Source organism: Triticum aestivum, chromosome 2D, assembly GCF_018294505.1.
Source record: "Triticum aestivum cultivar Chinese Spring chromosome 2D, IWGSC CS RefSeq v2.1, whole genome shotgun sequence".
Classification (NCBI taxonomy): domain Eukaryota; kingdom Viridiplantae; phylum Streptophyta; class Magnoliopsida; order Poales; family Poaceae; genus Triticum; species Triticum aestivum.
In genome coordinates this window covers 463170225-463182355 of record NC_057799.1, presented here as the reverse complement: position 1 = coordinate 463182355, position 12131 = coordinate 463170225, and the positions used below count along the sequence as shown (strand labels likewise).

At 43.4% G+C, this 12131-nt stretch overlaps 1 protein-coding gene across 1 annotated transcript; it reads left to right on the top strand.

The window, feature by feature from the left end:
- Window positions 1–5124: 5124 nt before the first annotated feature.
- On the top strand, window positions 5125–6079 carry LOC123049579 (uncharacterized). The gene is made up of 3 exons (XM_044472476.1): window positions 5125–5335; window positions 5614–5696; window positions 5775–6079. Exons 1-3 carry the CDS (start codon window positions 5159–5161, stop codon window positions 5914–5916), a joined length of 402 nt encoding a protein of 133 aa, XP_044328411.1. The 5' UTR covers window positions 5125–5158; the 3' UTR covers window positions 5917–6079.
- Window positions 6080–12131: the final 6052 nt, after the last annotated feature.

Here is a 12131-nt window from a genome sequence, read left to right as displayed (position 1 = left end):
GCAGTAGTATTCGCCTTCGCTTATCGATGCCTTCACAAAGTAGTTCCTTCCCTTGTCTGGGTCTTCAGGTTCTGAATCCGACATGCCCATGATAGAACACACCTTGAACGTATGTTCGTCCACCTGGAAAGCCGTGTACATGCTGGCACGCTTTATTTCTTCCTGGAATCTGCAAGTTTTGTGTGTGTTTTGTTAAACTCTTGTGTGCAGTTTTTTGTAGCACCTTTTGTTTGTTGTGGCCAATGGAATTACAATTCGTTCAAACATGGCAACTACAGTTCATTAAACATGGCAACTGCAGTTGAGTAAACATGGCAACTGCAGTTCATTAAACATGGCAACTGCATTTCATTTAAACATGGCAACTACATAACAACTTCAATTTGGCATTTGCATTCCATACCATCATGGCCATTGGAATTTACATTTCATTAAATATGGCAACTGCAGTTCATTAAACATGGCAACTGTAGTTCATCGAACATGGCAACTGCAGTTACGCAAACATGGTAACTGCAGTTGAGTGAACGTGGCAAACTGCAATTCATTAAGCATGACAAACTGTAGTTCATTAAGCACGGCAACTACATACCATGTTTACTCTGTACCTAATGGCTACTTTTCAACACAATCATCATTTTCAAATAAGCATTTCAACTGCATTGCATTCTACATGGCACCTGGTACCTTCATGATTTGTGCAAATAAGATTGTGACACAACTGACTTACTTGTTAAAAATCGTGTTGGTGTATATCTTGCTCATCTGCCTCTCCATTGGTAAATAAGTTAGCAATTTTGGCTGCTTGAGCGCGGTGTTTGCTTCTTGCTGTAGCTCGGATCCCAGTATTTTTTTGTTGCAAAGCGGCGTACTGCTTGGCAAACTGTAGTAATGAGTTGCCAGGGCTCACGTACTGCTTCAAAACAGCATTGAACCCCTCATTGCGTTGTGTAGTCTGCAGAAACGGGAAGAAGCACTGCATGAAGTAGGCCGGCACCCAGTACATTCGCTTCTCCCACAAGCTAGCAAGCGTCTCGTGGTCTTGGACTTGATATGTTTCAATCATAGCCATTCAGCTCCTTTCAAACTCCTCCACCGTCAAGCTGTGGTCCACGCACAGCTCGAATGCCTTGTGCAGGTCTGGACGGTCAGCAAAGAACGGTCCTAGTGTCTCCTCAGCCTTCTTTATAATGTGCCACCTGCAGTGCCTGTGCACTGCCAACGGAAAGACCTCCTCTATGCCTGCACGCATGCTAAAATCCTGGTTTGTTATTATGTTCATCGGAGCAAGTCCACCCATGCACTCCAAGAAGGTCTTGAACAGCCAAACGTACCCATCCGTGTCTTCGTTCCGAATGAGCCCGCATCCGAACTGCAACGACTGATTGTGGTTATTTATTCCTATGAATGGAGCGCATGGCATCTTGTACATATTAGTGAGATATGTTGCGTCGAATGAAATGCAATCTCGGAAATGTTTGTAGGCTCTTCTTGCAGCACCATCCACCCAATACATGTTCCTGACACGGTCCTCATCATCCAATCTTATCCTGTAGAAGAAATCTGGATCTTCCTTCGCTTTCTCATCGAAGTAGGCCATTGTGGCCTCTATGTCGGCCAACTTGCTCTCTCTACGGTACTTTGCCTTTAGGTTTGTGACGTCAGCTGGTATGTAGGGCATGCTACTCAAAGTCCCTTTTTTGCTGTGGATGAGTGATAGTATCTGACCATTCTTGATGGATCGACGTTACAATCATGTAGCAGCTTTATGAATTTCTTCTCGAGGGGGGTGAATCCTCTGTGGGCGGTCAGAAATTTTACCAGGTCGAACTTCTTTATGAGTTTGTGGTTGTGCTCGTCAAAATATCCAGTGACCACCCACTGTGCTCCATCTACGTTTAGCTTACACCGGACAGGGCATTCCGTCTTGAGAATGATACCTCTCTTTCGTTCCGGAACGACAGGCGCAACACCTTTCCCCTTCTTGTTCCTTCGTGCCTTGTGGCACCTCATCTCACCTCTGCTGTACTCGTTAATTTTCTTAATTTTCCTATGGTATTCGGTGTTGACCGCAAATCCATGGAACTTTGCATATGTCTGGTAGAATTCCTTTGCCTCTGCGAACGATTCAAATCTCTGCCCAACGTAAGGTGGCTGAGGTACCATGATCTCTGATTGCCCACCATCTTCATCCCGTTGTGCCTCGTCATCAGTTTCATCATTCACTTCAGTATCGGCGGCACTTTCATCTACTTGAGTGTTGCCAGTGCTTGTGTTCAAAGGTGTGCTTGTCGGCATTTCCGGAATGATTGCCATTTCCGACTCTGACTCGGCATTGTTTGCAGCATGATTGTTGGCTGGCTGGTGGAACGCGTCTTTCGTGCGCTCAGAGCTCCCCGCAGTAGATGTCCCCGCGCCGCTGTTGATTGTAGTTGAAGGCCCTGTAATAAAAAAACAGGTACGAGCGTAAGATTTTGCTTGAATGACATGTTTATCGTAACGGAGTACATAAACTGCAAGTGATTTGGCATGACATCATTCAAACAGCAAGCCGTGAGTCTGCATGTGGACATGCATGGCAACTGTAGTTCTCCAGTCATGGCAGCTACAGTCCAACAAACATGGCAACTACTGTTGCCAATGCATGGCAACCAGCTCCTTTCAGTACCAAAACTTGGATTCTATATCAATGGCAGCTGCAGTCCTACATACATGGCAAATACTGTTGCCAATACATGGCAACCAGTATATTCTAGCATCAAAACTTTGTATTCTAGGCTTTGAGCTCACTAGGCAAATGCGATCAATCATTAGTGCTGCACACATGCTTTTAGCAATTGGCAAATCCCGAAGACAATATATGAGTCATTGCACACGACCACTTGTTAGCGTTTTCTGTTTGATTTTTTCCACCATCACTGCTACAAATCTTCTTTTCCTCACATGCTATTCCTACAAAAACAAATGCAGTTCTGTTTTTGTGGTTCAAATTTCCTTACCTTGTTGTGCCGCATGTGCCCATCTTGTGTGGTCTGTCACACCAAATTGACGTGCTCTGTCTGCAATCTGTGAAGCTTGCCATGAGACGTTTGCCGAGGTAGCACCACCATAATAACATGTAATCATGGTAGTAGTTGGTCAATGCTTGGCAACTGTAGTTTCTTCAACATGGAACATGCAGTGGTCCAACCATGCCACACAGATTTGTTCACACTTGCCATCACGGTTGTTTGTACATTGCAATCACATTTTTTATCATACATGGCAACTGCAGTTTGTCCTGGCATGGCAACTGCAGTTGTCCAGGCATGGCAACTGCACCTGTCCAGACATGGCAACTGCAGTTGTTCAGTCATGGCAACTGTAGTTGTCAACTATGCTCCTTCTGCTAATTCACCGTCTGCAACTTCACTTTTTTATGGACTCACTTGTGTATGACGTCGATGGCAGGTACATGGGTGCCGCCTGATGCCACGTGTTGCATGAAGGTTCTGCATTTTTTTCGACATAACTCGTGAGTCTTTTGCCATCCTTTGCAAGTTTATTTTTCATGTCCACACCAGTATGTCTCATTTTCGTATGCGTTACCTTGATTTGCCACATTAGCTAGTTGAAGTTGGCTGCCCGTACATTTGTCAGTGTTAGCGCCCTGTGACTGAACTTGCCATGGTGCCCCCCTAGTGTGTTTTGGTCATAAGAACCTGCAAAAAATGACAGTGTAGGACATAAGTAGAATGTCATCTTCATCATCGCGAACATGGCAAATGTTCTTTTCTTTGTTATCATGCATCATACCAATGCGTGCGTACTGCTCCAGTAGTGGCAGCAACGGCCCTGCAGAAATGAGTTGACTGTACTCTGCTGCATCCCAAGGGGGCGTTTCTGGCCTTTGAGAAACCCAAGGATCAGCGCCATCTTCGTGATTCATTCTTTCCGCGTTTTGTTTCTGCCAATGTGTTCTCAATCACTGCATGAAGAAGAACGCATCAACAATCCGCAAAAAATGTATTCTTATACTGCTTGCACGTACAAGATAACACGGCAGTCTTATCACATTTTCATGCGTAGGCAACCAACACATCATGGCAAGTAGGACATGGACATCCACTCTCTTTTCTAAAATCTGGGTGCCAGCTATCCTTTCGATTCGATGGCAACAGCCACCACAATAGGATGGCAAGCAACAGGTTAACATGGTGGCAGTTAACGGCAACGATAGGTGGCAACTGACGTTAGACACAAGTGGCAACTAATTTTCCTACCCCCCTTTATTCCAAATTTCTCATTTCTCTTCCTTTTTTAGGGATTCCTACGCATCCATTCATTACCAGCTACTTGCACCAAGCGAACTGAGAACTTAAGCTTAACTCTAGCGTAGTACATGGCAGATCTGGTGTATGCTGCTTGGCAAATGCGAAGACACACAAAACCATGTAGTGTTTTGCCCCGATAGCGTGGATCCAGTCGCCACCTTCGTTGGTAAATTTGCAATTTTCTGCCCAGAAGAAGGATGAGAAGAAGTAGGAGATCGGAGATTCACCTGCTTTTAGCTGGTTGTCTTTGGAGGGCGGGGTTGGAGTGGGGGCGGGGGGTGGGAGGTGGGGGAGGGGGGGTGTGGTTAGCGGTGGGAAGGCCCTACGGATCTGCTCTGGTTGCCATGGCAACCAGAGAAGGCCGACGATGGAGGTAGGGGATCGAGAGGTGGGAGACGATGGCGGCAGTCGGGACTGGGGATCGAAAAGAGGCCGGGACGGCTGGGTCGTGCGGGCAGCGTGGTCGTCTGGCCCGGACGTGTGGGCGGGTTTGCCACACACCGAACATGCGGGCTGTGGCTTTGCGCACCCGGACGCGGTCGTGCGAGCGGGTTTCTATCCATGCCACACGAGGCGTGTGGCACAACCACCCTGATACACCACACGTGTGGTAGTTATCGGGACCCTTTGTTGGATACGCGGACGACGGCCACGAACACCAGAGCGACACGGTTAACGGTTTATTACTAGCGGACAGTGCTGTAGCCGGACACGGAAAACTCTAGCACTTCGGTAGTTCTACGTGTGTGCCGTAATATAAGACATCTTTTAAGTTCGAATTTGCTCGACTCCAACAGACCTGGCGGCCAGAACAAAACTAGAGAGATCTGCGAATTGAATTATCAATGGCGGCGGCCCTTCAATTTGCTGCGAGAAAGTTATGCGGCTGTGCCCTTCAGCGGCCACCGCAGCCGTATCTTACGGCGGTCGCCGAAGCTACGATCAAGGAGGAACGGCGCCATGGGGGGAGCACTCTTCGCAGGTTCTCCACCGAATCTCAAAATGTTGTGAAGAATAACAAGGTATGCACTCGTTCCTGGCCTTGTGGAATTTGCAAAATCAGATCTGCTTTTCTTTTTACATATAATCCACGCTGATTTTAACAGCACACCATATTAGAAAAGGCCGGATTTACTTGTGAGGGTAGAATTCCTTATATATTAGGCGGCAAATGTGCTAGAAACCATAAGACAGCATACCTTGTTATTGCTCATGCACAGTATATTTCTTACGTCCTATTCTGTGTTGTCACTGATAGTTAATTATAACAAGAATCGTCTAATAGTATATTTCTTTGCAGCTTGGTGCCATGTCCGAGGCAAATCCTGCGGCGGCTTCTCCACCAATCAATAATGCACAAGCCACATCTCCTCCACCAATATGGTAATTATGCACTATTTAATTTTGTAGATGTTTTCATGTCAACTTATAAATTTGTCTTAACTCGTTTGTTATTTGTAGGTCTCCTAGGAACAAAATGTTCTTACCCCTTGCTGCTGGGTACATAACGGCCTTATGTGCAGGAATCTCTAGAATACTTTACTATTGTACCCATGAAGAGCGGGGCCCTTTTTTCGAAACCCCAAAGAAGCAGAGTCATTAACATTCAGATTTGTCCTATGCTTCGGAGAAAGCAGAATAATTGGACTTGTGGATGTATATGATTTAGTTGTACTTAGCTTCATTGCCTGTTTTTTGTTAGTACTCTGACTGTGTTGAACAATGGTCATGGTACTTGAGCTTCTTCTGTCTGTTTTTTTTCTTATTCATGTAGCCTCAGAGCATCTCCAACAGATGATGCAAAATATCAAAATGACACCCAAAAACAGTTTCACTCAAATTGCACCTAAAAAATATTCTGCTGTAGCTGGTTGCTCGCCGGGTGACTCGGGTCTAAGGTGGTCGTTGTGTCGGATAAGAATGACCGGCCTTGGATGGCCGTCGAGGATGTGCAATTGTCCCTCGCTTCCATTCCCCTGATCAAAAATGATGCAAGGCAATCTATAATAATAGAGAAAATTGTTGCTGGATAACTTTCTATTCAAATTACAACAAAACAAATAGTAGCGGGAAAGAATAGCAGAGAAGCATCATTTAATAGCAGCAGAATCACAATTCTTCTTCTCTCATTTTTCTTCAAAAGCGAAGCTCATCCCAAAGAGAGTATCATATAGTGGCTGCCGCCCTGCTGTTACACATCCCCAAATCAACTGTAGCACATCAGCCCCATGCACACAAATTATTAAGATTGCTCTTAGCTTTGAGTCACAATGAAAATACTGCAGAACTGTGTTTGCATAGCAGGTGTTGCCAGATTTAGAATATCAGCAAGTACTTGGTGGTCTCAAACTTCCACAGAGCGATATCAATGGTGATAGAGCACCCAGACGTACTTGAATGACCTCTTTGTTCATCTCAGCGGCTTCCTTCTCGAACCTCTTGATCACACGCTTGTCAATGCCTCCAAGCTTGTAGATGAGGTGGTCAGTCGTGGTTGACTTGCTAGAGTCAACATGCCCAATGACCACAATACTGATGTGGATCTTCTCCTTGCCCATGGCTGCTTAGATACCTGCATAGATCAAATTAGGGGTGGTGAAACGGGTTCAAATTTTTTAGTACTACAGTTTAATTTCAAATAGCAAATGAATGAATGATAGTAATAATTTGGAACAATACGGAGTAACAAAATTAAGCCATAAAAAACTAGACTTGAAACTACATAACAGCCGAAAATGGACTAAGCCAAATTCTTAACAGCAACCTTCTTTTTTGTGGGTAAACACTAAACAGTAACCTTTATTTCTTGCTGTTTGGCCCTCTGAAATCTTTTTTGGGTCATCTGATATGACATCATCAATGTATTTGTATGCAACAACAAGAGTAGTAGAATCTAAATTACCAATGTGTTCATCGTCTTGCTCAAATCATATTTGCCTGGAAATCATCATTCTGCCCTTCATGCTCAAAAGAAGAGTGTTGCATATTTTCTATGATGGTCATAAAGTTTTCCAGTTCATTAGGAATTTCGTTATTAAGGCTATCTCTATTGTCTAACTGCTCATCCATCTTACTATCCGTTGGTGCCTTCTCTCCATTCTTTGACATGTTAAACTGTAAAATTGGTTGTATGACAAATTATGATACGTTATTACCTCTCAAGCCACTGTTGGGGAACGTAGTATTTCAAAAAAAATTCCTACGATCGCGCAAGATCTATCTAGGAGAAGCATAGCAACGAGCGGGGAGAGTGTGTCCACGTACCCTCGTAGATCGAAAGTGGAAGCGTTTAGTAACGCGGTTGATGTAGTCGAACGTCTTCGCGATCCAACCGATCCAAGCACCGAACATACGGCACCTCCATATTCAGCACACGTTCAGCTCGATGACGTCCCTCGTACTCTTGATCTAGTTGAGGCCAAGGGAGAGTTCCGTCAGCACGACGGCGTGGCGACGGTGATGATGAAGTTACCGGTGCAGGGCTTCGCCTAAGCACTACGACGATATGACCGAGATGTGTAACTGTGGAGGGGGGCACCGCACACGGCTAAGAGAAGACTTGGTGTTTCTTGATGTGTCTTGGGTGCTAGCCCTGCCCTTCTATTTATATGTTGAGCCTTGGGGTCGAAACTTGGAGTAACAGCCTCCACAAAGTCGGTTTCACCCGAAAGGCAAGAGTCCTTCTCGGACTCCAGGGCCTGGCGTCTAGTCCCTGGACTCTGCAAAACTTCCTTTTGCGCTTTCCAAAAACCTCGTGGGCTTTCCTCTTTGGCCCATATAAAGTGTTTTCGTGCCCAAACATTTCGGGAAACATCCGGAACTCCTTCCGGTGAATTCCGGAACTCTTCCAGAGATCAAACACTACTATCCACATATCAATCTTTACTTCCGGACCATTCCGAAGTTCCTCGTCATGTCCGTGATTTCATCCGAAACTCCGAACAACATTCGTTCATCAAATCACATAACTCATAATACAAATCGTCATCGAACGTTAAGCGTGCGGACCCTATGGGTTCGAGAACTATGTAGACATGACCGAGACACATCTCCGGTCAATAACCAATAGCGGAACCTAGATGATCATATTAGCTCCTACATATTCTACGAAGATCTTTATCGGTCAAACCGCATAACAACATACGTTGTTCCCTTTGTCATCGGTATGTTACTTGCCCGAGATTCGATCGTCGGTATCATCATACCTAGTTCAATCTCGGTACCGGCAAGTCTCTTTACTCGTTCCGTAATGCATCATCCCGTAACTAACTCATTAGTCACATTGCTTGCAAGGCTTATAGTGATGTGCATTACCGAGAGGGCCCAGAGATACCTCTCTGATACACAGCGTGACAAATCCTAATCTCGATCTATGCCAACTCAACAAACACCATCGGAGACACCTGTAGAGCATCTTTATAATCACCCAGTTACGTTGTGACGTTTGATAGCACACTAAGTGTTCCTCCGGTATTCGGGAGTTGCATAATCTCATAGTCATAGGAACATGTATAAGTCATGAAGAAAGCAATAGCAATAAACTAAACGATCATAGTGCTAAGCTAACGGATGGATCTTGTCCATCACATCATTCTCTAATGATGTGATCCTGTTCATCAAATGACAACACATGTCTATGGCTAGGAAACTTAACCATCTTTGATTAACGAGTTAATCAAGTAGAGGCATACTAGGGACACTCTGTTTGTCTATGTATTCACACATGTACTAAGTTTCCGGTTAATACAATTCTAGCATGAATAATAAACATTTATCATGATATAAGGAAATATAAATAACAACTTTATTATTGCCTCTAGGACATATTTCCTTCAGCCACTTGTTAAAAGTATATCTAGCTTATCGGTGACGGGACCCTGGCAATTGAGATGTACTGGCATGTCTTCTTTGTAAACCTTGGAGAGCATGGCTTATTCCTATGAAACACACGGATACCTTCGATAATTTCAAACCATCCTTAACTTTTGGTCCAAAATATTCACCATTGGGACCCTTTGGCTCATGCATTGCCATCTTTCTTCTTTTCATGTTTACCATTTGCCTAGGGTTACATATAGCATTACGACTGATGCCCTATCACTATGGTCAACCCAATAATTGGCTTCATCAACAAGTTCTCGGTGCACCGTAATGCCACTTAAAAAATTACTGACCTTCCAGACTCGGGCATATGTAGTATAAATGTATTGTCGGTTTCTGTTACTCGTTACTATGAGGTACAAGTTGTATGCCCTCTGTATTTATGCATAGAAAAAAAGGCATTAACCAACGCCATGTAACCGAGATGACATTCAGAAGCACTTATGTAAGAACCAGTCCAAGGAACTTTGTGAGCATCTTCATACTTTGGCACCTTCGCCGTTGCAGAATTCTCTTGCATTCTAATATCCTTAGCGACACTTCTTGTAATATACCCAACAAGATACCCAGTATAACCATCTAACACAGTCACAACACATATCCATCTTTTCTTGTAATGCATATATACCAAGAAATGTCCACGCTCTGGTAGCATACAACTTTGCCTCCTCACATCACCAAAGCATTAACGCTCCGAACTCATGTTGAAACACCACAACCAAAACTGAAGAATAATTGACTGTCAGCTCTGTCTTGCCACTTTTGGTTCATTCAGGTTTAGGAGAGAATAGTTCTGTTGATAGACAACACAATTAGCATCATAATTTTTTGAAATATATTTCTATTTCAAAACAAAATGTAATCTATATTAAATTATCACCAAGTCAGAAATTAGAGAAGAGTAATAGCTAAGAAAACAACCTAAATACATGAGGGATTCATTTATACACATCCCCAGAAATTACCATGTAGGCATATAATCTATCTACGCACACCCAATCAATCAAAACCGATAGTAGAATAATCCGACCATGAGCTATAGAGTAGAGCACAACGAAAGTCGTGGTTACCTCTTCCAGAAGCCGCATATGTGCCCCTTCACTTGGTTTTGAACCTAAATCTTTTGGTTGCAAGTGTACGCAACTAACCTATTCACCCATCAGTCCGAATTGATGGAAAGAGCTAGACAATTCACATATTCACTTCAACGCCCCCTGTCACATGTGGGGCAAAAAGTCAACACGTGAAGAGACTCGGGTATGGCTCAAGAGGCCTATACTTAGACATAGAGGGGACATGATCAAATTTCTGTGAAAGCCAGAACTTGAACTCAAGACCTTAGGCCTTGATACCATGTTAAGCTTCATATCCAACACAACCAAAAGTCCGAACTAATGAAAAGGGCTAGGAAATCCATATATACACTTCAACACCCCCTCTCACGTGTGACGCGGGAAGTCAACACATGGATAGACTTATAGGTATGACTCAAGAGGCCTATACATGGCCAAAGGGGGGCACAAGTAATTTTTGGATCAATTGCGAAAGCTAGAACTTGAAGTCAAGACCTTAGACTCAGATACTATGTTAAGCTTCATGCACTAGCCAACGCAATCAAAAGTCCAAACTAATGGAAAGGCTAGTAATCCACATATACACTTCAACATCGCCCCCCCCCTCCCGCATACTCTTTTTCGGCGGCCCCATGACCGCTGCCGCTGTGGTCGCCTCCCTCACCTCTCTAGCTCCCCTTACCACATAAGCGGACGATGACGAGGAAAGGAAATAGAGATGGAATCTATTCAACCTATTATAAACCCACTATATAAAAGTATAAAAGAACATACGCCTTGACTGGGAATTGCAACTTATAATTATGAAAAGAAATATTCACATACATAAACTAATTAGACCATCAAACACTCATTTTTGAGTGAACAAAACACTCTCATTAAGCGATTAACAGTTTCGCATGATATCTATGATATAACAGAATAAACAAACCAAAGAAAAGAAAAGCTATATATTATTACTAAAAATGATGGTTTGGATGTAAATCAAATGCAGTTGAATTCTGAACCTGCTTCTTCCTGGTGCCTCATCTAAGAGTGGAATATGAATAGCACAGATTTGTATGCACAACCGTATTGCAGTAGCTAAAGGGGCATGCCCCCCTCAACTCCTCTCTCTCATGTCATAAGCTATCAATAATCATTACCTAGTTATCCATTTATAGAACAGGGTAAATACAAAGAAAAGAGATGGATTAATTCCTGATCGGTGAGATGTATGTTCTTAGCATTACTAAAAAGTAGGATACCTGGTCGATGAGATGTATTGTCTAAGAATTACTCAAAATCAAGTTCAGTTTCAGACACCCCAAGATCTGAGTTAGAACTTTATATCCCTAATTATCCTCTACTCAAAAAGCATTTCAATTACTTGCAAAACCTACCATCACCAAGACATCAACACTTGTTGCAATAGAGCATCATATATTCCAATATGTATCATCGCCTCATCTCATGTTGCCTAATCTACATGGACAAATCAAATAGTGATAGTCTATGAAATGCAAACTGAATCAGTTCAAAGAAAGGCAAAGAATCTTCAGGCACTATACCAACAATGGGAATGCTCTTATTTTTGATAGGCTACAACCATGGAAAAGATGCAGCAATACTTGGCCAATAACCACAGTGTCAAACCAAGCAATTGAATCATACTTTATCTCGCTTCAACTTTTTAAACTTTCAGGCAATACTTGAGCGTGAGCCAAGGCCTTACCACTTTGAATTTCAAAGACAATAATGATTGGGGTTATAAGGGAAGGCAAAAGGTATAAGATCTCACATCAACGTGGCTTAATTGTTAGGCAATGAAGATGCCTTACAATCGATGTTAATGCGGTGAGTAGCGATTGCCATGCAATAGATG

Coding starts and splice junctions, on each gene's coding strand:
- LOC123049579 (XM_044472476.1), top strand. CDS start 5,159: ATGGCGGCGGCCCTTCAATTTGCTGCGAGAAAGTTATGCGGCTGTGCC. Junction 5,336..5,613: donor ATGTTGTGAAGAATAACAAG/GTATGCACTCGT, acceptor ATTTCTTTGCAG/CTTGGTGCCATGTCCGAGGC. Junction 5,697..5,774: donor ACATCTCCTCCACCAATATG/GTAATTATGCAC, acceptor TGTTATTTGTAG/GTCTCCTAGGAACAAAATGT.